The following is a 27,939-nucleotide window of genomic DNA, read 5'->3' on the forward strand; positions in this document are numbered from 1 at the left end:
TGAAGTAACAAAATACAGAAGTTTATTGATAACTGCATGTTCTGTCATTTGATTTCCAATCCCCTTATGTCCCAGAGAAATGCTCAGATCAATCTTACCTGAAGAGCTGAAAACACTGCTTAGATCCCAAAGAAAGAAATGCAAGAAAATTAACATAGTTAACTAATTTAAGGCCTAGTCAGAAGTTGCTTTTAAAAGACAGGCACTGAAGCCAATGTACAACAGGTACTAAAAGATGCCAAATGCTTGGTATTGCAGGTAGCATCCGCTACCAGAGCCTGCAATGTAGGAAGCGGCCTCTGGCTGACTTTTCTACATGACAGCTTCCTGTCAAGTACTGGAACAAGGAACTGGAATGGCTAATATGTCAGAGACTGAGCCAGAGGCTGGAGAGCACAGACTCAGGAAGAGCTGCTAAGAAATAAAAGTTTGGAAGTAACTTAAGTTGATTCCAGGGTTGCAGTTTGAACTACTGCCCTGTTTTCCTGGGAGGAAAATTAATAGGCAGCTCCAAACCAATCTGAAAGATACAAAGGCATTTAAATCCCTACTTGCGATGGCTGTTTCTCTCCTAGCACTGCCCTATATGTTTCGCTATTTGAAAAGGCAACTAAGTCTTAAAGCAGTCACCCACTGCTGCTGATACAGGGGAACTGCATGACCTAGGAAGCACAGAGAAGTTTAGCACCTGGCTCAGCACCCTGTCTCAATAGCAGCAGCTCCCAGGAAACATGGGCTAGAACAGCAGTGGATATACACAATAAGGCCACTTGTTCTTTTGTGTACCTGAACAACTCCTGTTTTGATATGTCACATTTAAAAGGTCTGTATTCAAGATATTTAATATTGAGCACCTACAGTTAACAGTCATATATATAGATATCAAAGCTCTGGATATGATCATAAAATCCATTCAGAGAACAAACCCTCTCCCAAAAACATCTGTGCAAACATTCACATCATGCAAATCAAACATGATTTACAATAGGTTTTGGTAATACAAACCTTCTGTTTGTGCTGGCTTTGTTTTTCCAACTAAGGTAATCTACAGCAAAATCAATTACTGCTCTAGGCTGGGGAGAACTTGCATAATTCTCCCAACCTTACCAACAAAAGTCAACAGGAGACAGTCAAAGGCAAAGGTAAGGCTGATGAAAGACAGGAGAATTCACTAACATACTCAGCACAGGCAAAACCAACAGGAAATTAACTGTGGTAGAGATAGGAGAACAGTCCTGATTTCCATGGGGAGCCAAGTGAACGCCAGTGCTGAAGATAAGCCCTTTCTACAGAGGCTGGGTCAGAGTGACCTGGCTGATACCTCAGTATATTCTCCATGGTAACTGTAAACTTCCACATTGCCTCTGTTCAAAGAGTACCATAAAGCTATTGTTTGCACCCACATCTTTACCAGAAAACATACAAGCACTAAACTAGAAGCACCTACATGAAACTGCATGTTGGACTGTCACATGTGAAGAGCCAGTCACAGTAATCTGCAAATTACTAAAGGCATCCAAAAGACCTGAATACCTGGGGAGGGGAAGACCACAATCTTTACAAACATATGATGGTTTATGAGTAAAAAGAAACTTTCAGCTTATTTTGTCCTTGTATCAGCAATCATGTGCTGCAAGCAAGAAAGGAGAAAAAGAAGCAATCACTGAAGACACTCTTAACCATGGCAGCACTACTTGTTCCAGTGGAAGATATTTATAGTCACATGACTGCAAGTCAGCACATGCTGTGAAGCTGCATCCCACTGCCTAGGGGAAAGCCCAGACTACCTGCTGTACTTCATTATCTTCAGGTGTGACTTCCAGGCCTCTTCCCATTCACAGTGTTTGACATGTTGGCTGAATGGATATGCCTGATTCCACAAGAGCATGCTGAACCACAAGCTAGCTAAGAACCTAGAAGTGTGAGGAACCCACCACTAAGTAGCACTGATTTTTCACAAAGTTACACTAACGTCGTGCTCTGCCACCCATCCAGGCAGGCCAATACTCATATCTTCCACAAGGCACCCATTCCCTCCCCAGCATGTCCTCCCCAAATCAACCAGTTATCCTTCCTACATACTCTAACATAACCCTCATCCATCTGCCTAAGAATCTATTCACAAGCAATAGTGTATAAACTGACCTCACCACCATAGACAACAGTTTCTCCATTAGTGACAGTGACACAATAACCCTAATAGAATGCAATGCTGGATTTCCCCCCTGGTGGATTGAGAACTTTGTTGTGTGAGCGTGGCCTTGGCCCTAGTCGGGGTTCGTGATTGTCTATCTTGGGTTCTGGCTCCTTCCATCGCTCCTCTTTGCTCAGAGCTTTTTTCTCGCCTCTGTCTTCCAGGTGTGGTTTGATATTTTCTGTAGCTGCATTAAAAAAAATAATTAGATCATCAGATCACTTACTATTCTGTAGTGCACAAAGTGCCTCATCTTCTGTGGGCTGCATTTTCCACATCTCCCATCCACAACATATCTAGGTTTCTCATTATCTGTTCATTTTTCCTGAAGGAAACATGTACTAAGAAAAGAATTTCACTTTTCACAAAAATTCCTCTCTTCCTTCATTAATCTTTCTAACAAGGATACGAAGACTGAGCAACACACCTTCAGAATTATTTTGGCAGTTGCAGGCAATTAAGTGCTACAATGTATCAATCAATCCTTTCATACTGACCTTGAAAGCAGGGTTCTCATCATTCTTTAACAGTTAGCTCAGTAATAATATATTTTGTCAGTCAGCTGCTTAATATTTACAACTACAGAAGGCAAAAATTAACCATTTGAAGGAGATGGCAAGAGAGGAAGAGGTAACCTGATAACATGCTTTGCCATATACAAATTCCATACATATCTGTATATACACACATGGTATCAAGCAAAGTCTAAATGTACACACACAGAGTATCATGACTCACGCCTGTGTTCTCCTCAGTAACAAGAAGAGAACCATTTCCCTGGCACAAGCAATTAGATTTCTGACTAAACTTTTCAGTTATATTATCCTAAAAATATGAGACTAAGGCTAATGTTTAAGCAGAAGCTCAAGAAACTTCCTTATAGCTTATCTTCCCAAAAAGAACAAAGGAAAGAATTTATCTTGCTGACCTTCTAGCTTCTTTGGTATTTCCTCTTCTTTCAAGACAATGTGATCCTGCAAAGAAATCAAAAACTATCTTAGTGTATATTGCTCTCAAACAGCAAATCTGTCACAAATACTCCTTCTGGAAGTTTTGCTTCATTTCTAAGTTTATAGATCACTGATCAAACAAAAGTAAGCTGTGTGTAGCCCTTAATCCCTTCCATTTCTACAGAACCCCAAAAGCAGGGGCACAAATCTTCTATGTTACAGCAAGGTGCACATCTCAGACAGTTCATTGAAACATGAATGAAGAGGCTACATTAGATCACCAAAGTGGTAAGCACAGCAGTGGTGGGTTAATTGCCAGACAATTTTAGAGGTCTTCTCCAACCTTAAGGATTCATTGATTTTAACGTCGGGAATTAGGGTTCATCCTGTTCATCTGTTCATCCTGTCAAGCACCTGCTATCACATAGGAGAAGTTGGTACACACAACTACAATACAAGAAGCCCTTGAAGACCCTATTTGTATGCAGCAATCCCTGTCTTCAGCAAGTATCCCAACAGTCAGGTAATAATCAAAACATTTTAAGACCATTTCCCCAACAATCTGAATTGACTTGGAAATACAGACACACTTCAGAGAAGTATGCTTTCCCACCCATAAAACTCAATCTGCAGTAATTTTTTTAAGTATGTTGTCTTCTTTCCATCTCAGTTTCTCCCCACAATTCCAATGCTCTAACTAACGACATAAGAATTTCCACAATGTTGTCCTCCATTTAGTCAGGAATTCATGGGAATTAAAGTTATATTTCTATAAAAGTACCTAAAAAGAGTGATCATCCCAATAAAGGGGTACAGAGAAACAAAGAAAAGCCCTCTCCTACACCAACAGCACTACTCCTGCCAAAACCTAGCTCCCAATCTTGTTTTTCCTCCTCCTCCTCCTTTCATATGGTCCCAAATACTATTCAGAACATGCATAACAAGAAAGCACTCTACCAACACCTTAAATTTAAGGGGAAAAACACAAAGGCAAGAAAGTTAAATTGGACTGGTTCTTTCTTCCTAAGCTTCTAGGAAAAACTAGACTTGTAGTCAGCACAACGATAATTTCTGTCATGGTTCCAGCCAGTATGGGGTAATTTTTGCAGTGGCCAGGGAAGGCATGGCTGAGACCCGGAGCTTATTCTATGCCACATCATGTGCAGGGTGTGGGGGGAAGACGTTCCTTCTGGCCAGCAGTAGTGTGGCCGAGCGGCTGGGGTAGCACTGTGCTCCCTGTGGTAAGCACTCACGTGTGAAGTGTTCATCCTTCTTGTACACTCCATTACTAATTTTGTTGCTGTTACTGTTCTTTTTGTATCTCATTGCCATTTCCAGTAAATTGCTCTTATCTCAACCCATGATTTTTACCTTTTACCTCCAATTTCCCTCCCCAGTCACAGAAGGAAGGGGGAGGGGAGTGTGAGTGGAGCATGGTTTGGAGCATTTTCCATGGGAACACTGAACAGGGGAATACCATTCCTAAACCATGTCAGTTTCATAGAATGTTAAATTTCCATGCTATTTAACATGCCAAAAACATTATCACCATAATAGCTACTCACTTTTTAGTATTTACTTACAGTAAGGCAGCAAGTTGTAAATCTGCATATAGGTCACTTAAATACAGTAACTGGTACTGTATCCTGCTTTTTCCAAACCCAGATGTGGTCTTAACTACAAGCAACTCTTACACATCCCAGCTTCTAGAAAAAACTCAACTGTATAACCCATGTACAACAACTGTAACATTATACTAAGAGACTTTTGTGTCTCTTGTACAAATCAAGTACCTGCTCGGCCTGACACCACTGATCCCAAATTCACTTTTTCACTTAAGCTTAATCTGTTCAAGTGCTTTCAAGGTGACTGTAGATACATGTATTTAGGAGAGGTGAAGTGCACAACCAGGCCTCACAAAGGTTTATGACTGTAGCTCACCAGCTTCCCAAGTCTGCATCAAAATCACATCTGCCAAACCGCAGAATAAGGAGAAATATCTCCTCCCTATCCAGTTTAAATGCCTCTTGGCTCTGTCAAGAGCTCCAGCTGTACCTCACTTATATGAAAGATCAAAGGCTTTTTTATCTTCTTTTTTTTTTGAACACACATCCACAGTCTAATTAATACTTTCACAACAAACTGCAGAGATCTGATACACCCAAAATAATAAGCTATCAAAGAGACTTTAGGAATATGTCTAACTCAAAGTCACTCCATGCATACTCAGTTCTGTTCTTAGGGAGAGTGCAGGTACGTGAGAGAGCACAACAGGACCCTAGAGCTGCTGGCTTCTTGATCTGACAGCAACAGAAGTACAAATACCTTGGGTTTGTTCGGGTGTGCTCGCACAATGCTAGGAGAGACAGGAGACCCAAAGATATCACTTGTCTTCCCACCAGGTGGATTCATGCGTGGACGAAGCTGAGTAGAACTAGAATCCTCAAAAATGCCACTTTCTTTTCCTCCTGCAAGGCAGTTGTTAAGAATTTTTTTTCTACATTACTTTTTCACACTATAGTAAAAAAATAAAAAAATATATATAATTTAAGGACTTCTACAACCCTGCTGCCTATAGACTTGGTCTTATTTGCCTAGCTGAAATCCTTTATTACAATTCACCTGTGGTTCTCAAACTGAGCTAACTGCTGATACAGCTCTACAATAGAAGCTGTTTCATCAATTCATTTCCTTAATTTGGAAAGAATTAAGATTTGAATGACATGCTAAAAAGTCTGTGAACATACAGATCACTGAAATATTCATATATTCAGATGTTTGAAGAGATTTGATGTTCAACCCTACTCAGTATATAAAAATGCAACATAAAAAGACAGATCCCAGTGTCCCAGTTTAGGAACACAAAATCATTCTATGCCGCAATTCAGAACCCAATCACACAGAAAGAGGGGGCAGCTTTTACCTGGAGGGTTTGTTCTTTTTGGAATGTTCTGAGGTTGTTCTGATGCTCCAAAGATATTGGATGCCATCCGGTGTGGTCTGCTTGAAGAAGACATTTCTTCTGTACTCCCAAAAAGATTACTAGAGTCTCCCCCTGGGGGCTTCAATACTCTGTATTACAGAATGAGAAACAATATACAAAAGTTCATTTAAAATTTATAGCATTTAACATATTTGATGTCCCCTTCCCATTCTCTCCTTGTATGTAATTATCCTGATTTTAATTTACTTTAGGTAAAGTAAATTCTGTAAAATACTTCTGTAAAGTAGGTTCTGCTACATCCATGAAGTATTTAAATTTCAAGAGCTGTTTTAATATTCTTAAGTTCAGTACAAATATTGCCAACCTCCTGGTCAGTCAACTTGATCATTAAGGTATCTTATGATTACATGGAATGATCCTAACACTGCCACCTACACAAATGGCTATGCTGTCTGTGCTGTTCCAGAATTTCTTCACAGGGAGAATGGGATACTTCACTGGAATGGGCAGACCAGGGCAGTGGTAGAGTCATCATCCCTGGAGGTGTTCACAAAATGACTGAATGTGGCACTTAATGTTCTGGTCTAGTTAACAAACAGTCATACTTTGAACTCCATGATTTCAGAGGGCTTTTCCAACCTTAATGATTCTGGGATTCTGTATCAAAAATAATTTTTGCAGTTACATCTACCAATTACCCACAGTCTTAGCAGCTGAACAAAGGTAGTAGCTCAATTGTACTATTAATCTGAACCCTTTATCTGGAACCTAAAGTATCCTTTGCTTTTAAACCAAGAGAACAGTTACAAATTTCAAGATCTCGATCCTACCCAACCTGAATATAATTCAGATGTCAGCGAATTGTTACAACCCCTCCTCTCCCTAGCCCTGTTACAGCAGCACATCATTACAGGTGAGCTACACTGAGCATAAAATGAAGTTCCTCTTGGTGCCAAGATCTACTCCAGTTTAAGATTTAATTTCACAAAAATAGAGATATTTGGCTACTCTGTCAGAAAATGAGCTTTGTGTGCATTTCAGATCTCAAGATGCAGAAAGCAGTTTTAGGCCTTTTGGAAAGGAAGAGATAAAAGTTCCTATTTTAGTCTGGGGATAGTTTATATAGACAGTACTAGCCTCAAAGGGACCGTCTTTGCTGGCCAATTTCAATATTTTAATCTTTAGTACAACTGTGGATTTAATTAATGCCTTCAGCTTAAGGAGTAACTAGAATTTCAGCAGATAGGACGACTCCTTGTCCAAAGCACAGGTTAGATCATATAAAAGCTTATTTATTTACAATTTAGTGTCCAATGGACTACAGATCCACTAGCCTCTGTGCTCTCCATGTATTTTAGAAGACTTAAACCCACTATTAAAGCAGACACTGTATAGGTAAATTATGAATTTCAATAATTCACAATGGTCTAGAAATCATGATGCAGTTTAAGTATTTAAAGTGGGGAGACTGAAGGAAAAGGGAACTCTATAAAAAAGTAGTTTGGGAAGGGTCTCTGTTAAAATAGATTCCTCTTACATAATTTAAATTATTCTTGACTTTTTCTGTTCTTTTCAGTTATTTTTTAACTGCATTTAGTCTTCTTTGCATTCCAGCTACACTAAGTATACCAGCCAAGAGACTGAAAGGAAGTAAAAAGCTGTTTATACAGCTGGAGTCTCTTACACTCCAGATTTGCTCAATTTACCATGCTGTTTGCTTAACACATGCCTACAAGCAGAGGGGGGAATAATAATATAACTACACTCAGAATTTTTTTGGTTTAAGAAAAATAGCAAGTCATAAGAATCAAATTACTTCTCATTCCTGCAATGGGTTTTAATAGCTATGCAGAAAGAAATTCTTGAGAAAATCCATTTTGAGATTATAAATATTGATAATTCAGTAAAGAAACTTCATCAAAATAAATCCAATACTGATTAATCTTATACTGTCCTCTTATTTTCATCTTAGTATGACTAAGAAAACCATACTGTGGAACAAATTAACCAGAGGTATGGTTACCAGGTTAACCACATGATGCTTATAAGGTGGAAATCAAGTACAAGAGTACAAGAACCTCTTCTGCCAGCATCAAGCAAAATGATGTCTTTACATACACAATGTGGATTTACCACCTCAGTTTCAAGAATTTCAAAATGCTGGGAACCTCCCAAGCATTACATAAACTTTCATATGGCAGTGACTATGGCAGTGACAGCAGGTTAATAAAATTTGAACTAATACAAAGTCAGATAACTAAGTCATTCACAGGAATTACCAAAAATAACCTTGAAATACAGCAACAAAGTCTGTCAGCTGATACTAATAAAGAGGTCAGGGCTTTGCGCTCATTCCCTCCAACCAAATATGTGGGAGACTACAAAGCTATTTTCTTGTTGTGTAGCCTCTAGAGCACTGCTGGCCTCCTTGTACTACCACATACTCATTTCTAGAGCAGTAAGACATGCAAGTCCCCCAAACCAAGTAAGAAAATCAGATTTCACTTGTAAATCCCACCAAAGGAAAAAAGCATGCTAAACTTGGCAAGTCGAGCTGCTTCAACAGAGTACACAGGAACTTAATACATACTGTATAGTAACTTCAGTTTATAGTCATTTTAGTTTACATCAGTATTATGCCAGCTTATATAGAGACATTTTTGTTCCTTTTGGCCAGGTAGGCTGGGTTTTTCTTCCTTTGGGAAGGTGTTGTTTTATTCTTTCAAATCATGAAAAAACAACCCTTTGTCTTCTACAAAATCTTAAATCTGCCTTTCTCTCCCTCCCCTCCAGCAGACCAGAAGTTTGTGAACTCCTCTAAAACAGCTAAATCAAGACCCCTATTCTTCAAGTTTAGAAGCCCTTACTAATTGCTTTTTTCTCTTCTGGCAAATTTGAAGAATTTTTATTAGTTGTTCTGATCTTTTTTTTTTATCCTCTACATTCTGACACACTTGAATTTGAATACCCTTTCCTCATTAAGCTTTTCAGCCAACCTATGGAAGTCTTATCCATTACATCAAGACACCGTCTACATATTTTTTTTTTTTTTAATCCTGCCTGAAAGTTAAACACTGAAGTTTTACCAGTTTTCAGACTGTTCTAATACTGTAGATAAGAGATGCATTATACATAAGAAACTAGCAAAATGCAGGTGTTGAGGTTTGGAACTGCAGGCTCTAAAACAAGACCAGAGGTCCTGGGGCGCTCCTGCTGTGGGATCAATAGAAATCCACAGCTCATTAAACAACTCACTCACATACAAACAGCAAGCTGTCTTAAGCAGCCATATTCTTGACCTGAAAGCTCCAAAATACTCTGCAGTGGCCTCGATGGGACTAGAGGAACATGAGTATTACATTTCCAAGGTGGTTAAATTTACCATCGTCAGCTCTTTGCAGTAGTTGTGAAACTGCTCATACACCGGATGAATCAGGGGTATGTTAATACAATGCATCTTTATAGTGCACAACAACGGAACAACTCTGTCCTGCTTTGCTTTTAGAAGCTCTTAGACATACAGTTCCATGTTTTATTTTGAAAAAGCAAAACTTCCTTAAAAATACAAAGTGTCATTGCTGAAGTTTAATAAAATAAAACTAGGCAGTTAATTCAATTCAGCAAACTAGCTGCTTGCTCTATCACTGTACACATTTACAGGATCACTAGAAACATTTCACTGGACAATTAAGTGAAAGCTTTCACTTGTAATCTTCTTTACATCATTTACTTCTAACAGCAATACCCCTGTATTATGAAGTTCTCAAAATGCAAACACTTGTTTATAATTTTCTAGGAAAGATTTTCACACTAGGAAGACTTTTTTTTTTTTTTTCCCCACTTCCACAACTGGTGGTGGTTGCTGCAGGGATTTGGAATTAGTCTCAATTTTAATTAGAGCGATTTCTACATACCAAGAACTGAAAAAAGATTTGCATTCTCACTAAACAAAGTTTTGTTCAGGGAATGAACAGAATAAGCTGTGTCTTTAAACCAGGTACTGTTCCCCTTGATGGCACAAGCCACGAGTCAATATAATAAACACCTCAGAGACCACGCTGCAAACCTGCTAAAGGAAGTTCCTGCGGTGCTGACACGGGCTCTGGTACAGAGCTGTGAGTGGCTCCAGTCTGCTCTCAGGCACCAAAAACACACCCTGACACGGCAACGGGGAACAAGCTGTAAGACTTCTGCTCGCTGTTAACTAACACGTGGCAATGGTTTGCCCGGAAACCAAATTTATGCGTTAAAACGTGGTTTCAAAATTACTATGAGAACAGACACTTCTCAGAGACTACAAGGACAGAGCATCCTCAAGTCTTCTAAAACCAGGTCACAGCTTGGAGCGACTGGAATGCGGGAAAGCTTAAAGCGTTCTTAGACAATTTAGAAACCTTTCCTCCTTCCCGCACGCGACACCCTCGCAGATAGATTATCACCGCACTCACGCCCTGCGGTATTCAGCCTATCTGCCGTGCTCCAAAGCAAGCAATATACTTCGTAGGGCGAAAACAAGCCGACATCTGCTTCTGCAAGCCTTTGTGCTGAATCCTCCCTCTTACAGCTTCACAGGAAGTAGCTGGGGCCCCTCGCTTCCCTTTAGAAGAAACACGGCGGGAGAAGGTGCTTCCCAGCGCTAGGCCCTTCTCCCCGCGCTGGAGTCCCTGCAGGAGCTCTGGGGTCAAGACGGGCGAGGCACCCGTGGGCGCCGCGCCCGGCCCTAGGGCTCTCCCCATGTGCCCCAAGCGTGGCCTCAGCCCCAGGCAGAACCGACGGGAGCGCAGTGTGGCCGCTCCCCGCCCAGCCCCCGGGGAGCGGGACAACTAAACTGAGGCATGGCTAAGGCAGGAGCCGCACGCTGGCTTCTATCCGGCACTACGGGAGGTATGAGGCTACTCAGGGGGGATCCGATCTCCTCGGCCTGAGACTACATCCCCGCCCCGCCCCCCTCTCGGCCCTCAGCCGGAGCCCGCACCTCCCGCGCCTGAACAAAGCCCCGCCGAGGACTCCGCGCAGCCGGAGTCCCTCCCGCCCCGCCGAGCGTCCCCAGCCACCCCACCTGGAGCTAGGCTTGGCCGCCTCAGCCTCAGTGCCCTGGAACATGGTGGCACCCAGGAGCTGCACTCCACAGCCCACTGCAACCGCGCCGCGGGGAGAGCCAGCCACCCCGCCTTGCCCGGCCGTTGGCCCATTTAGCTGCCCATCATGACGAGCAGCCTATCGAACGCAGTCCACCCAACTCGAGATCCCGCCTGGTCATCCAGCCTTGCAGAGGGAGGGAAGCTTAAAACTACCCGGGTCTGCGCTCTTCCTGAACGCCTTCCATTGGTTACACTGCCTGTCCGTCAGAGGCAACTGCACAGCCATTGGCTGAAGGAAGGGCGGGGCGAGCAGATGAAGGGCATTTAAGGGACGGGGCGGGGTTGCTGTATGGGCTGTAGTAGCCGAGGGGGGTACCTCTCTCTTAAGCATACAGTCGGGACCTTATGTAAGGGTTTCACATCGAAATGGTGATGCAAAGCAGCAAACTGGAGGAAGATCGTAGTACGGAATAACCTCAGAGAGGATCTCGTAACCTGCTGCCCTCCACAGCGTTTCCGAGTTCTAGGATACCCGAGCAGCAGTCCCGAGCCTCACCCGTAGCCGGCAGCCCTCGGCAGCCCCTCAGGCGCAGAGGGAGCGTTGCGCGGCGCAGCGCGGGAGATTTAAGTGGCTCCAGGGAGCGCGGGCAGTTTGCTCAGTTTCCGGTCATTACAGTTGCTGAGAAAACTTAAATGTATGGTGCCCACTCAGCAGGGAACAGAGTCCCCTAAACTCACCAGAAAAGATGTGGTGGCTCAGACTGAAGTCCCAAAAAACCATGCAAAACATGCAAAAAACCCCATGGAGCCACACAGATTTCAGGCCATAGCTCACATCTGAGACTGTCAGTGGATTGTACCAGTGATGGGCAGCTGCATCAGAAATGACCAGGTGGATGACCTGCCCAGCCTGGTAGCAGAGCTACAAGACAAACTAGAAAAGCTGAGAAGTATTAGAAAATCAAAGAAGGACACAGACTGGTGGGGCCATGCTCTGGCCTCCCTAAGACAGGATCAGCCAACAGAAAAGAGATCCTCTATCCATCCCCCATCAAAAAGCAGGTCCCAATTATGAAGTAAGAAGGAAGTGGAGGGCAGTCCATACTCGAGGAAGCAAGCCAAATTCTTCTTTGCCCACCTCACTTTTCCCTCACAGTATCCTCACAGGCAAACTCAAGAAAAGTGGGTTGGATGAGTTGACAGTGGGATGGATTGAGAACTACCTGAATGGCAGATCCCAGAGGCTTGTGATCAATAGTACAGCGTAAGGTTGCAGAACTGTCACCAGCAGTGTCCCCCAGGTCTCTCTGTTGGGCTCAGTGTTGTACAACTTGTTTATCAATGACTGGATGGAGCAAATGCCTCCTCAGCGAGTTCACTGCTGATACAAAACTTGGAGGAGTGGCTTGATACCTCAGAGGGTTGTGCAGCCCTTCAGAGGGACTTCAACAGCCTGGGAAGATGGGTAGAGAAGAACCTTCTGTAATTCAACAAGGGGAAATGCAGGTCCTGCACCTGTGGAGGAACAGGCCTGGTCAGCACTACAGGCTGGGAGCTGACCTGCTGGGCAGCAGTGCAGCAGAGTAGGACCTGGATGTCCTGGTGCACAGCTATCTGTCCCTGACCAGCTCTGTGCCTTGGGGCCAAGAAGTGCAATGTTGTCCAGGCCTTAGAAAGAGTATTGCCATCAGGTTGAGGGAGATGATCCTGCCCGTCAACCCAGCCCTGGTGAAGCCACACTGTGTACACACCTGGGCCCCACAGTACAAGAGAGACATGGAGCTCCTGGAGCAGTTCTATAAGAATTCTGCTAAGATGATCAAGGGTCTAGAGACTCTCTCTCATGAGGAAAGGCTGAGGGAGCTGGACCTGGTCAACCTTGAGAAGAGATGGCTGAGAGGGGACCTCATTAATGTGTATGAATATCTAAAGGGTGGGTATCAGAGTATCGACCAGGCTCTTCCCTCTGGTGTCAACCAGTAGAACAAGAGGCAAAGGCAGCAACTGATGCCCAGGAAGTTCTACCCAAACATGAGGAAGAAGTTCTTCACTGTGCAGTGACTGAGCACTGAAGAGGCTGTCCAGAGAGGGTGTGGAATCTCCCTCACTGGAGATATTCCAGAACCATCTGGACACAGCCCTATGCCATGTGTTCTGGTATGACCCTGCTTGTGCAGGGAAATGGGATCTGATGACCCACTGTTGTCCCTTACAACCTAATCAATTCTGAGCTTTTTGTGTGTTGGGCTCCAATGCCTTACCTGACCTTGTCAGTGCACACAGAGGTTAGGCTGGGTTGGCCAGCACAGTGTTGAGCAGAGTCTAGCTGCTGTGATCCACTGCTCCCTGGCATGTGCCCATGGTGTAGTGTTTTAGATTTGCCAATTTGAGTTTCCCAGCCAATGCACTTTCTCAGTGCAACATTAAAGGTGCCTTTTTGTATGTCACAGAGACCAAAATCCTGAAAAGTGTACAAAAAAGAGTTAGTTACTGACCTAGATCACAGGAACTTCAGGCCTCGACAGTCTAGCTCGCCCAAAGCAGCATGTGCTGGGTCAGCCCACTTTTCTATGGGCTTTAGCTAGTTTTATGTGGGAAAGTTCTGAAGACAGACTATGCAGCCCTATCAGGGCTTCCTTTTTCTTGAGTGTCCTGGGGTGAAAAGGTGTTTCTGGTAGTGGCTATATAAACATGATGGCCTGAATACAACCTCCAAGCTTCATTTCTGCTTATCTGAAGCTGTGAATGGGAAAAAAACCCCAAAACCCCAAGATATACACTACCATTTTTATTGTACCTTCATGTTGGTGGTGGTTGGGTTTTTTTTTCTGGTGGTTTTCTTGTTTGTTATTCTGTTTTTCTCCCCCGTGTTACCAGTGCTCATGGACCTAGACGGGCCATTCCCGATAGCCAGCCATATGGTTTACCACATTTCTGAAACTCACCATGAGTAGACACTACTGAGAATGTAAGCTATAAAGCAAAAACAACCTTACCAAAATTTTCTCTGATCATGGTGAGACTCATAAAAATCTGGGACGGAGATGCCAGTGGGAGTTAGGTGACTGACTTCACTGCAACCAAATCAACTTGAAAGGTTTGGCCTTACAGACGAATTTTAACCCCCACTGCCACAAGGCTATGATCATTTAAATAAAGCTTAAATGAAAAAATCTGAGAGGACATGAACAGCAAGGAACACTGGACACAAGTTAGACCAAGTATTAGTATGTATTTATGCACAATAATAAAAACAGCTTTACAAGTTGAATTGGAAATTTAAACAGAAGTTTAACAGCTTTTGTATATTATATTAAATAACCAAAACACCTTTTTCCAAAATTGGTAAAGAATAAATAATATAATTTACAGTATGGTACAAAAAATAATCAGTAAGGACAGGCATTTTGCTTTGTACATACACTATATAGGTATATTTATAATCTATAAAACAAATTCACATCTCAAACAAGCCAGAAACCTTAGATGATATGGCTTAACTATTATTAAAAGAAACAGCATTAAATTTTGCTGCCAGAACCATAAGCTCTTAAGCAGTTATCATGTTTCAATAATTAATGATAACTTACTGCTGTAGTGCTTGGCAAGGTTTCACTTAGTTAACATTTGCAAATTGCTGTGAAATTAACAGATTCAAAGGTTTGAAAAGGTTAAAAAAAAGTGCAGTACTTTCCTTATAAATGCATCTGAAGTCTAAGTGTAGAAAACAAAATGCAACTGAATTTCCACTCTGGCATCTGCTGTCAGTAAATGAGATTTCTTTCTACGTTAGATTTGAATCAAGCCATTTAATTCAATTTAGAAATATAGGGGGTGTCAAAAAAAGGCTTAACAATGCTGTATGAAAAACAGTTACTATTCCTATGCTTAATAGATTTAGTGATGCAGGACAAAATGGACTGTGTGAGTGACCAGGATGCAACAACCTGCAGAGATCCCTGTCAGTGTGTGCACACTTGGATGAATCCAGCCTTGGGCTATGGTACTGCTCTGCACTCAGCCCGTGGTGATGAGACACTGAATCTTCTGAATTTACCTTGTCAACTACTCAGAACTGCCTTATTGTCACTGAGAGGGAAAAGCCTAGAACAGTTAATCCTAGACCTAGAGGCTATTAGTATCCATTAGTCCAACAGCTCATAGTGTCCCAGGAAGGTACTAACCCAATGAAGTAATTTCTACCCCAGAAGTTATACTGTGTGCATTTCAGTGCCACTTGCTTGGATGTCTGCTTAGCCTGACATTGTCCTTCATATAGATTTTGTTCCTGCTGTTGGGGAAGCTGAAATAATAAAAATTGAAGAAGTTTTGAGTATTACCTCCACCACCCCCCACATCTGTGCATGTACATGTGTGTGTACACGTGTGTGTGTGTGTATACACTACCTCCTTAGCAGTCTCAGGCACAAGCTGATGATGACTACTACTGTGAAGCATTCACCTAGAATCTAGAGCTGGTCCAATCAGAGATGTGTTTAAATGGCCTTTCACATAGAAAGGGTAACAAATACTGCATCAATTCAGAATTACCACAATGATCTTAATTACTCTTAAGCTCTTCCCTTGTCCTCAAAGGCCTTTATTCTTAAAAAGCGGTTTGCAATGCATTACATTTCTGAAATTGAATTCTGTTTCATAATGACAACTTTTAAGGCGCTGATGCTGAACACATTTCTAACCTCAACATTCTGAGTGCTGAACTGATTTCTGTAATTTATACTCTATTACTGAGAGGGTCAAGCCCACTTGCAAAGGTTCAGGGTATTAGAAGTTTTCTGATGTCATGGCATCATCAAAAATAGCCACTTGTGCTGCCTTCATTCTGCAATTGTGTCCTTCACTCTGGGTGGGCTGAGGCAGGGCAGCTGACAGCTCCTTGTATTGCAGGCAAAAAGCCTTCATGGATCAGGATGAAATGCTCTGCTCTCTGCTCCTGTGGCAGGTGCAGCAATACTGGCCTTTATTCTAGTCAACTTCAGAGCCAAACCCAGTGTCATATCTGCTGCATTACCAGCAATATGGAAGATGAAAAGTTTGCCAAGTTACATTTATACTGGAGACCCTCATGTTACTCTTGCATATTTAGAAGTTTGAAAGTTCAGATTTCTTTTTAGACAGTACTTGATTAGAATGTAACACATTTCCTCCTGCATGTTCTGTAATTCACAGTCATAGTAGGTGCCTTCTACTTTTGTCCTGCAAATCTGAAGGATTTCTGGAGACATAGCATATAGAATAATCAGCATTAGTAATGGAGGAACCCAAAACCAGGAAGGAACAATCTGGGAAAGTCCAAACCAAAACACAGCCAAATTCTTAATAAAACTGGAAAGTTTCAGTGGGAATGACTCTTGAGATCAAGTGTCCTCTCCATACCAAGGCGGAAAGCTCAGAACAAAACAGGCCCCAGCATTTATTTCTGTGACAACCTTCAACTTTTCCTATTCCAGATTTATGTGATTTCCTGACAATTCTGTCAGAATTCTCAAACAAGGCTCTGTGTGCATCAGAAAACTTGCTCAATTTTCTCCTAATGCAGAAAACACAAGGCCAACTCCATAAAAGCTAAACGTCATCTGCCTAAAGCAGGGTGACGGGACTGGGCAAACAGCAGAGTCAGTGCATTGTGAACAAGTTACAAGAGACTCCCAGTTGAAGAAATGCATTGTACAAGTAGCTAAAGACAGGCAGAACTACATCCACCAAGCATAGTGCAAGTTCGGAAATGAACCCATCATAACATCCTAAGGGATGGAGAAGGTTTGCTTATTTATTATTAATACAAAGTTGAGGTTTATATAGGAACAGCCCTATGGAAAAGTTCAGAGCTACTCATGCCAGCCAAGGGACATCCTCTAACTGGAGAAGCAGGCAAGTGCTTACAAAAGGGGCACAACATGGGTATTCTTGCTCAGGGCAGGACAGGAAAGGAAAGAAGAGGGAATAGGAAAAATCTCCTGAGTTATAAAGCTAGAATGATGGACAACCAGCTCACCAGAAATTAACTTGCTATCCTGTTGAACCTACTGGAATCAGGATCTGGGTTTTTCCTAAAGTAAAACACAACATTAAATGCACAGGGATTTCAGAGGGAGTGCCAGACCCACTCATGCCTGGGAGTGACTGTAATGAAGAATGATGCTGAGGTACTACAGAGCACCCAGAGTTCACAGAACAAAGAGGAAGTAGGGAAGGACTAAAGGATTAAGCTAGGACTTGACACTTCTCTTCATGACACAAAACTGATCTCAACTGCTTTAGTGTTAACCTAGTATTTGTTCCTACGCATTACAATATTCTTTCCTATTTCCTCTCCCAGGGAAATCCTCAGTTTTTGTGAAGATGACAATATTTACACGTTTCCAGCAAAACCAAGACTAATTATCACACAGCTTTCCTATTGTAAGCTCTTTTGCCATGTTTCCAGACCTAAAAAGCAACTGTTCTTCAGGGAAAGCAATAAAGCACTCTCCCACCCACAGGGTGAACTGTGCAATGTGCTGAAGAATCTCAAAGGGTAAGAATATGAGTGTGGTCAGGGTGATGATGATTGTGATGTGATGGGGTTTAAAAGTAGGGGAGCAGCATGGGAGCAGGGCAGATCAGAGCTCCCCTACCAATCAAGCAAGCAGGTGTGAGCCCTGCTGGAATGGTCAAAGAGCCAAAGGAACAAAGTGGTCTGTAAGAACACAGCATCAAGGAGTGGCGGTGCCCTGGAGAGAGTGCAAGAATTTCAGTTTGACTGAATGGTAAGAAGACTGCCAACTAGGACATGTCAAGATACACAATGGTTCCCCTACCCATCCCTACCCTTCCTCTTCCATAATTTTCACATGGATCCAAAAGCATGGCATTTTGATTACTATGCAAACAATAATTCATACACAGGAGCTTGTGCCAATTCCATCCCTACATGAGCTGCTTGCTTAGGCCATTCCAAAGTACAAGTCCAGGACTGTCCCACAAACCTGTAATCTTACATTGCTGATGCAGGGACACACTATTCCCTGTAATGTTATTCCATGTTCTGTTGTTGCCAGCATATTGCACATTCCAGGACTTGCAAGTACTTCTTGAGACCTTTGAAACCAATGCTTCTGTGTTAGAAAGAAGTACACAGGACAGGGACAACTCAGCCTCAGCTGCTGCCCTTGTCAAGTTCCAGCACTGCAAGCTCCAACTTAGCTGAACAGTCTGCAGCAGCCTGCTGGTCATTCCCTTACTGCGAGAGATCCCCAATTGGGGGACCACCACCTCCTCCATCAAACAGGATCTCCCTGCGAGTTGGCTCAGGTATCGACAGCTCCTGGGCAAGGTCATTAAACCGAGATATGTAATCTATACTGTTCTCATTCATCATGCAAGCCAGCTGGGAATCCACCACCTGGAAGAGTCAAGGAGAGAAGAGATGAGCTACATGTTAGTGGCAATTTCATGGAATAACTGAAGTTGGAAGGGACATCTTGAAAGCATTTTATCCAACCATCTCACTCGAGTAGGGTCAGCTAGAACAGGCTACCCTGGATCTTGTTGAGCAGGTGCTGAATTATCCCCATGCACAGACATTCCAAAACTCTCTGGCTACCCCGTTTCCATGCCTGATTACCTCAAAACAGATCTCTTGAATTTAGGTGGAATTTAACATGTTTCAAATTTTGCTTGCTGCCTCTTGTCCTGAGAAGAGTCTGGCTCCCTCAGCTTCATTCCCGGCCTCTCCTCATATGAAAGAGGCACTTTATCTCACTTGACCTGAGTTAGAGCACAGCTCTTTTCATCCATGACTAAATGTAAGCTTCTAAAAAACCTAACCACCTATAGAATTAATGGGCCTTACCTGCTCCAATTTAGCATTAAGGTGCACAGGTAGACAGATCTAAAGATATTACCTCTGTCACAAGAGCTGCTCTCCTGTGCATAGCATGGAGATTTACATCATTTTCTTCTAAAGGGAGTTGGTAGTATCGAGGGCTGCAATGTCACTTCAAATCCAATGCAAATAAATTATCATATATTTCTTTAATTAGAACACACCTTGGCAGCTTCTCACCACCAAACAAACAGAATCTTATATTTATGCCAGAAGTGGATCTGTGTTTCAGGTCGGAAGTTGCTAACGTCACACTAAATCAGCACGAGCATGCTGCAGAGCTCCTGGTAACATGGTGTGTACAGAACCTCCTTATCCAAATTCAAAGGGCAACAGAGAAATGACATGTTCCTTCCATAAGGGCAAGTCTCCAGGAAATTACAAGTATGTGATGTCGTACTGAGTTAATAACTAAACTGTGGGATAACTGAGACTGGAAGGGACCTGAAGCGGTCTCCAATTCAACTGCCTGCTCAATGCAGGTTCACCTATAAGGACAGACCAGCTCACTCAGAGCCTTATTGATGTGAGCCCTGGAAAGCTCTGAAGACAGCCACTGCATAACATCTCTGGGCAATCTGTTTCCTTGTCTGCCTAGCATCAACATTAAGAAGTTTTTCTGTAGATGTAGCAGAACCTTTCTCAGTTCAGCTTTTGCTTGTTTCTCCCACCTCCCATCACCATTCTGTAAAGTGCTTGGCTACACCATCTCAATGACCCTACTGCAAGCACTGGCAGGCAGCGGGGTTCCTCCCACCCTGAAGGCATTTCTAGGACGAACAAGTCTAGACATCACCCTTTCTTCACCGCTTGATCCTCCTGGTAACCCTCAACTGAACTTGCTCTGGTTAATCTCTCTTTCTTATATATTGGGTGCTCAAAACTGGTGACAATATTCACAGCAGGTAGACTCTACTACTCTTCAGAGTAGAGCACATTAATCATAATTTTGTTCAATATCCTGGCCATGCTCCTGTTAAAAACAGCTCATGACATCGTTGGTCACCTTTGGTTCCACACCTTTGGATCTGCCCTGGATTACCCTCAGCTCATGTCTATCACCATATCCAGGTACAGCAGAGCCACTTCCCAGACAGCCAGTCCTCAGCTGATACTGCTATGGGGTTATGCCTCAATCCCCTCCTAGGGCAGAACTTCGCATTTTCCTTGCTAAGCTGCATAATGTTCCTGAAGCTCATTCTTCCTGTCTATCCCCCTGGAAGGGACCTCTGTCCTTAAGTGTGTCACAGCCTTACTTCAAATTCTACACCTTCAAAAGAGTTCAAAACAAAGGGATATCTCTGCCAACAGAGACAGTAATTCAGCAGCACAGAACCTTCCTCTCAGGTAACTTGGCATTAGCCATGTCCATCTTCTTCCTTCTGGACCTATTTGTTTTTTCCTACCAGGCTTCCAACTGTATTGTAGCTGCATCACTATTAATCTTTCTCTTTAGCACTTTCAGTTCTTGCTCTACAAAGCAGGACACATACAACAAGAATGACTGAATGTTTCTCTTTCAAGGTATATCCAACAGGTGAATACGACCTCCCTCAGCAAAAAGAACCTGGGTTGAAGGCACTCACAGCAGCTTTTCACACCAGCTCTCGTGTTGTGTATTACCCTCAGATAATTACCCTCAGATAATTTTATATCTTTCTGTTACGACTGTAATCCTCTTCTACTGAGCTAAAGTGCAGGTGTGAAAGCACCTCTGCCTTCGAAGTATCTCAGGAGGGTCAGCTGAGAGACAGCACCCAGTAACTGTAACTTCCAGCACAGGAAGAGAAAGCACACTCTGCATATGATTTGCTGACATACCTCTGCCACATCCGCCAGGGACCGTGACACAAAGGAGTCCCGTGAGTTTCCATCCAGCAGACTGGGTCCCAGTAAGGAGGTGCCACTGGTGTTTCCAACTGGAGTTGATAACATTTTTCGTCCCTTTTCTGGGGAGATGAAACTTGCTACAAAGAAAAGACACATCAGTAAGTCACTGCACTGAGTGTTTTTAACAGGGAGGATAAAGAGAAGGACAAGGAAATTCAAAATGGAGGACAGATATAAATATCTTCCATCTTTTAAAAATTATGTGTTAGCAGTATTGATACCATCACCACACTGCTAAGAGTAAGGAGATTCATTACATTGGCCCCATGAATTTATTAAAAAAGCCTCTCAACTAAACCTCAACCAAACCCAGTGAGTTAATTCATGTCTTTGAGATAGTACTTATCAAGCATACAGAAAAGTCTATTTTTCCACCAGCAGAGCCAAAGACATCTGTTCATTTTGGCACAACAGTCCAAATGTCTCACCCTAACTCATGAGTCAGGCTCCAAACAGACTACAAGGAACTGTCAAGGAATTACTTGTCCCAAGCTATGGGCCCCAGTCTAGCAATGGGATTTTTTCAGGAACAGACTTGTAAAGAGAGAGAAAATGTATTCAAGGCAACACTGTGGAAATGAAACCAAGAAGTACTTGGAATAATTCTACAAATGTCCCACTAGGTTTATAACTTTTCAAAGGATGCACTTCTGATAAACAATGTTTTGGATTTCTTTTGTTAACAGGAAAGCACTTCTTGGTTGCACTTCTCTGTATGTAGACACTTACAGAACAAGCTGCTGAGGGAGGAGTCTGTGGAGTCATTGGGGTACCACTGGGGATCATGGGTTGGAGACGCAATCCAGTTCTGCTGAGGACTACTGGATGGGGATGGAAGACTTTTAGAACTGTCACTGCCATTCAGCTTTGCAGGAGAGAGAGAAACACCTTCACCTGTAAGCCAATGTTGGGGATGACAAATTCAGTCAATATGGTAAAGTTACAAAACACTGCACCAAGTTTTGGTTAGAAAAGAAAAAAAACCCAAACAACAACAATAACCCCCCCCCCATGCCCCATATTTGCTAGAAAATAAAGGCCAGGCTCAGAATTTTATTTCCAACAGATATTTGGAAACAAACAAACAAACAAAAACAAATTATATAAACCTCATAACCCAAGAAAAGTTCTTCCTGGAAAAGTTTCTGCTGCTATGTAAAATGTCAGGGTTTTTTTTTTTTAAGTTGATAGGCAGCTAATTGTAGACTTACTGTATTGGCCAGAGCTGATGGCTATTTCAATGATGGAATCACTGATCTGAGTGGCAGGTTCCCCTTGGGAAAGCACATCTTCAGGTGGTCCAGGCAGGGAAATATCCAAGAGAGCAGAAACATTGGGAGGAGACAGCCGAGTACTGGAAGCTTCTGATGAGGGAAGTGGACATGTGGACAGACCATTCTGGAGAGAAGTCTTGGCCAGTTCTGGCAGAGAAAGTACTGGTGTACCCTGTTATAAGAAATGGAATTAATTTTTCATTAAATTTATTAAGAACTTGGAAAACTAAAAAGCAATATTTTGGCTCTTGAGTATCAGATTAAAACCAGGGGAAAAAAATCCAGTTGATAATATGCCTAAATTAGAGAAATATACTATTTCTTTAATAAATCTGTATTATTTTAATGAAAAGTACCTGTAAACATAAACAAATATGCTTCAGCCCGTATCCTGCCAAATCATCTGAAAAAATGTCTGTAACATTCCAAAGAATATTTAAAACAGCCTACATAACAGAGCAAGCATAATTTTAAAATTAACATAATTTTGATAAACCTACAAGATAGTTCCCAATAGATATGTATTAATTTATGTTTGTATGGCAAAACCCCTTTAACTGATGGAAGAGTATACAGATATTTTAAATTGGCAACTCACATTTATTCACTTTTTACAGACAGACTTCCCAAGATTCAACAGATCTTTAAGGAGTATCATTACCAGTACCTCATCATAGAACTGTAGCATTTTTTTTCTGATGGAGTGTATAAAAAGACTGTCCTAAGAGCAAGACTGAGAACACAAATCCCCATTACCACAATAAATGCGTCATAGGTTCATGTCCTAGCATCTCTTCCATAAAAAATCTTAATCTCCTTTATGCTCTCCAATCAAACTAATTTGACCTTTTTCACATGCAGGCATCACAGGGAGCACAGAAAACGCTTCCACTGAAAGAAGAAGAGCCTGTATTCTGAGGCTTAAAAATCTAGCACCAGGTCCTGGGTCCCACTGGAGAAAGACTCTGGGGACAGGATGACAACAGTCCTACAGTTTAAGTGCCACAGTTACTCCTATCAGACTACGTCTTACTGGATCTAGCACAATGAACAGTGAATCTCTGGAAAGGATGATGACATTACAATCACACTTTTAGTCCTAATACTCCTCCTTTAGCAACATGGAAGCAGCAGGACTGTGAACTGCTGAAATCTCTCCTTGTGGTGTCTAAAATACACACAGATACAGCAGAGCAATTATAAACTCCTCCAGTCAATTAAGAGACAGGTAAAGCTTGTTTGTCCTTCACAGGTCAGGGACCGTCAGCTTCACTTTGATTTTAGGGAACAGCACACACACATATTTAAGCAGATCCCCTAAATTTCTTTAAATTTCTTCAGGTGCTAGGGATTTCGTTTCCACCAGACAGTACCAGTGGTGCAAAATTACCTGGCAGTATGGACTTTTAACTAGCAATACCAGTGGTATTTTCACAGAACATTACCCATTCCAGAGCTCTGCTCCTTCAGGACACACTGTACCTGGAAGCCATCCTGCTCGGGCTGGGTTGGCAGGCTGATGTACGGCACCCGGCATCCTGGGTCTGAGCCCTGCAACCACAACAGAAACCACGTGAGTGACCAGCTGGGGAGGTAAGAGATAAATGCCTATCACCATTTATCTATGCTCTTCATACATCTCATGTCTTCCAAAACTGTCCATCAACTCCCTGAGAATGTGACATGGACTGACATGGACTAACATGTATTTGAGTCTCAATGAAAGGAAGAAGGAGAAATTACAGTTTCCATTCCAAATATAATCCCAGAAAGTCCATGTTTTGTCCCAGATCCCCTCCTGAACTTCTGAAATGCCATAATTTCAAGACAGATTTCTGGATGGCCAAGTTCAATGCTCTGCCAGCTGCAAACCATTTTACAGGATGAAATTCATTCAAGGAGATGATTATTTGATCCCTTAACTCCAAATACACACTACTCAACACAGACTGGGTCTGCCATGACAGCACTGTCTAACAGCAAGCCCCAGGAGAAAGCTCACTGAAGAGTCATAATAATACACCTTTTTATACGATGAAAGAGCAAAGACAGTTAAGCACTTGAAAAAAGCTCATTTAAGAGCCTCTGACCTCCACAGTGGTGATGGAGCCTCTGTTCTGATGTGCTACTGCTGGCTCCTGCCCTGTCACCACCGTGGACACTGCATCCGGTGACAATGGAGACACACCTGGCAAACCATCTGCATCCAGGACAGGCATGGGACTATCAGGGATAATGCCAGCACTTTTAGCTGCCAAGTCAATAGCACCTTGGGTGAAACAAAAAACCAAAAAAAGTATTACAAGCTTCTTCTTCACTTTGTTATGATTCTCTAAAAGATTATTTTTTTTAAACTTACCAAGAGTCAAAACTCAACCCATGTAAAAAAGCAGCAATGTATCTGATCTGGATCAGCTACTTCTCTGCACCAAGGGTGTAGTTGCTTTTAGCTAAAATGTTTAACTTTTCTACCCTGTTCCAAACTGTTACTATGTATATCAAAATAGTTGAGAAACATTCCAGTTCCCCTCCCATCCTTTTTTCTATTTTTTTTCCTTTTTTTTGTCCTCCAAATTGGTAAGTATTTCATTATGCAATTTCCAGAAATTTCCTATGGGTTACTAGAGGAGCTCTACAGACAATAGAGCCTTATTCTGTTATCTTGCCTCTGGCAGCCATGTAGACTCACTGTAAAAAATGTAAGTTTTTGTAAGGATCATCCTCACCCAAATCTTTTAAAATCCACTTCAAACATCTGAATGTCTTCTCATTGCAAAAGAATCCTCTAGGTAGAAGACGCAGACACTGTTTTCACCTCATTAATTGTTCTAATTATGGAATCCACTCTGCTGTGTGACAGTATCTGCCTGGAGAACACCAGCATGGCTTTTATTGCAGAATTCAGAATGACTTACTAGATAGATGGTTGGTGGCCTGTGTTGGAAGAACTTTGGGCACAATTGGACGAGAAACAGCAGCTTTAGTCAGTGAGGACTGGATTGGCCGAAATGAACCTCTCCCTGGGGGGAAGCATTAAAACCTTTCAGGCAAATGAAATCTAATACCTTTAAAGCAGAACATAACACAGTTCAGTGGAAGCAAATAAATTCCAAACAGCAGCAAGCTGCAGGAATGCAAGTAGTGATGATGGAATAGAGCTAAAATAGCGATGTGAGCTATTGTCACATAGTGAGTGTCTTGCCACGGATGGGCAGCAGCAAGTGCTGCTGTGCTACTGGAGCTGCTCTCATACTGTCAGTGAAGACAACCCTTCAGGTCTCATGCTGGCTTTTATGGGGGAATCACCCCTACTACCACTGTACTCAGGAGTATACCAGCAGAAAAGGACATATGGGCAGTGGGGATTGCTAATGCTGTACAAAATTTAGACAGTATCCCAGGGAAAAGTATCCAGGGAAAGTCCAACATAAAATCTAGGTAAATTATAACCTAAAGAAAAAAAATTCCTATCTAAGTATTTTATTCCAAATTTTGTCTTCCTGTTGAGAACTCCTTGCTCTTCCATGATTTCAGTCTTAGGAAATTGAAGAAAAAGTTTTTATCAAAAGCACAACTTGCTTAACAATGATCCAGGAGAGCAATCTCATCATCCTGCAGGCTGGTGACACTCATTTTGAAAGAGTATTTTCTTCTTTCTAGAAATTACTTATTTTTGCAGTTTTAAGGGACAGTTTTCAGTCCATAGAAGTGAGAAGTTACCTGTAATGGATGAGTTGGATAAGATAGAAAAGGAACAGACATGCTGGGACGGATTTCCAGACGGCCTGGGGAGCAGTGTTCTCTACGCAAGAAAAACAATAAACCGGAACAGATTTAAACAAGGAGAGAGGATAACACTCATTCTATAAGTTGCAGGAGTTCATGAGACCTTCCAGACTGAGCAGAATATTGTCATGGCATTACTACCATGCACCAGACACAGCAATGGGATCAGTGTGCTCTTGAGAAAAAAAGCTACAGAAAGGAATTATGTGTTCTCTCTGTAAACTACTAAAATAAAGTAGTTCCACATGGAAAATTCTCAGAGAAATTCTGATTAGAACTATAATCCTCTCTGATCATACTTGCAGTGATTTTCAAGTTTCTCTCAGAATTACAGCAATGATCTTAAGCATGGGACCTAGACTATGTACAAATTGATCTGTCCTTAACATTCATCAAGTGTGGATGCATGTATGTACTTGGGAGCTCTTAAAACACATGGAATTTCCCAGATCCGAAGATCTCAGGATCAAAAAATAGTCCAGGGGTAATTTCTGTGTCCCCTACGCTTATACAAAACACAAGAGGAAAAAAAATGGCATAGTGACACTTGGGAACTTTGTTTTCCCCAATAGGTTACCATTATTTAGGTTTCAGATTTTTTTTTTCTCACCTGCCTCTGGTGTCCCAGCAACATGTGCCTTTTCCCATGGTTATCAAAGCAGTCAAAGGAGGGTAATGCCTGTCTGTCACCAAAGCACCAGAATGGGCCACTCCTTCCATACATCTCATTCCAAGTCACATTTTTTCCCAGGAATCATTGTTCTTTTCAAGTGTGTTATGGCTTATTTCACTACAGAGGCTTATATCCACCACAGTTTAACATCCACTACTGAGCAGGAAGTAGGAAAATTATATAAAGGAAGATTTTATTGTTAAGAGGGCTGTGAGCTCCAACACTGCCAGGGACACATTGCCTATGCCTCAGTGCCAGAAAGCCCAGGTAGCAGAACCTACTTTGAGGTTCCAGAAACTTTTTTATTTTTCCAAACTACCTTAGGCACTGGACTTCTGCTGTTGCTGATATTCTTCATGCGGGGAATGTAACATGACTAGTTACACTAGAGACCAAAGTGTTTGTTCCTTCATAATTTCAGCTTCACATTTCCAGTGGATGAATGAGGGAAATTCAGCTTTTAATTTATTATGTGCAAATCACTGTGAATCAGCCCTGCTGATACTCAGGAAGCAAAACAATCATTTACACTTTGCTCTGACCTGTACTACTAGTGGCTTCCGCAAGTGCCTGTTCCGTAACTTCCTGGGCTTCGGCAGGAAGAAGTCTGACTGCATCTGGACAACAACAGAAAATGCATCACAAGTATTTTAAACATCCAGACACAGAATAAACTATATCCCCCAAATTCTTATTTTCAATAAAAATTAATTAAGAGTTAACTAAAACACTGGGTTTTGTTTCAGACAGCACAATATCCTTTCTGCTAGAGTCAGAATATTTTCTACCAAGAATGTATTTTTTCTTCTTTTTTTTTTTATTGAGATAAAGCTTTGTCCCAAAAAAGGCATTTCATACCAATACCTACTTCAGCTTCCTACAAAATTCTTAGTGAGACTGTATACATAAAAATTAGAATTTGGCTTAAATACAGCACTGAGGCTGTGTTAAAATTAGCTACGTATCAGAAGGGGATCAGTTTCCACTAAATCTGGTACATATTTATGTTTGTTATGATCAACTTGATTAGACAGCAAATCACTGTCATCAGGCTGTGTGAAGGCATTCAGATTTGAATTACCTGAATTACCTGAACAGGTAATGTCAGTTCAAAGCACAGTTACATAGTCAAAATCTGACTCATCTCAGTAAATACAATGTTAAATTTGAGCATGATAAGAAGCACTTCACAAGTGCTTCACAAGGCAGCCCATACTTTCTGATGAATTCAGAATCCCTGTGATATGTCCTGGAAGCTG

At 42.0% G+C, this 27,939-nt stretch overlaps 2 protein-coding genes and 1 long non-coding RNA gene across 15 annotated transcripts in view; 1 reads left to right on the top strand and 2 right to left on the bottom strand.

The window, feature by feature from the left end:
* On the bottom strand, window positions 1–11,350 carry JPT2 (Jupiter microtubule associated homolog 2). Its single transcript, XM_023936370.2, has 5 exons — window positions 11,148–11,350; window positions 6,068–6,216; window positions 5,470–5,612; window positions 3,123–3,168; window positions 1–2,381 (listed from the first exon to the last, which is right to left on the bottom strand). Exons 1-5 carry the CDS (start codon window positions 11,189–11,191, stop codon window positions 2,197–2,199), a joined length of 567 nt encoding a protein of 188 aa, XP_023792138.1. The 5' UTR covers window positions 11,192–11,350; the 3' UTR covers window positions 1–2,196.
* LOC147649993 (uncharacterized) lies at window positions 11,069–27,408 on the top strand. Its single transcript, XR_015277558.1, has 2 exons — window positions 11,069–13,102; window positions 23,083–27,408. It is a non-coding gene; the product is annotated as an uncharacterized LOC147649993 (long non-coding RNA).
* Window positions 14,382–27,939, bottom strand: part of CRAMP1 (cramped chromatin regulator 1) — a 53,671-nt gene continuing 40,113 nt past the window's right edge. For 8 of the 13 annotated variants that reach the window (XM_023936381.2, XM_086855115.1, XM_023936379.2 and 5 more), the window contains exons 13-21: window positions 27,223–27,297; window positions 25,942–26,023; window positions 25,137–25,241; window positions 24,312–24,490; window positions 23,704–23,772; window positions 22,159–22,393; window positions 21,677–21,841; window positions 20,879–21,024; window positions 14,382–18,574 (exon numbers count right to left, since the gene is read on the bottom strand). In XM_023936381.2, the coding sequence (XP_023792149.1) occupies window positions 18,410–18,574; window positions 20,879–21,024; window positions 21,677–21,841; window positions 22,159–22,393; window positions 23,704–23,772; window positions 24,312–24,490; window positions 25,137–25,241; window positions 25,942–26,023; window positions 27,223–27,297 (1,221 nt within the window). In that variant the 3' untranslated portion in view covers window positions 14,382–18,409. The remainder of the gene's footprint in view (window positions 18,575–20,878; window positions 21,025–21,676; window positions 21,842–22,158; window positions 22,394–23,703; window positions 23,773–24,311; window positions 24,491–25,136; window positions 25,242–25,941; window positions 26,024–27,222; window positions 27,298–27,939) is intronic. The other 5 variants (XR_015277554.1, XR_015277555.1, XR_015277553.1 and 2 more) reach the window with 1 other exon arrangement.

Source organism: Cyanistes caeruleus, chromosome 17 (assembly GCF_971803275.1).
Source record: "Cyanistes caeruleus chromosome 17, bCyaCae1.hap1.1, whole genome shotgun sequence".
Taxonomy (NCBI): domain Eukaryota; kingdom Metazoa; phylum Chordata; class Aves; order Passeriformes; family Paridae; genus Cyanistes; species Cyanistes caeruleus.

Excerpts from the sequence above, each read along its gene's own strand:
- JPT2 (XM_023936370.2), bottom strand. The coding sequence starts at position 11,191 with ATGTTCCAGGGCACTGAGGCTGAGGCGGCCAAGCCTAGCTCCAG. Across the intron at positions 5,613-6,067 it reads AAAAAGAACAAACCCTCCAG|GAGGAAAAGAAAGTGGCATT; the intron begins GTAAAAGCTGCC and ends ACTGCCTTGCAG. Across the intron at positions 3,169-5,469 it reads CACACCCGAACAAACCCAAG|GATCACATTGTCTTGAAAGA; the intron begins GTATTTGTACTT and ends ATTTCTTTGCAG.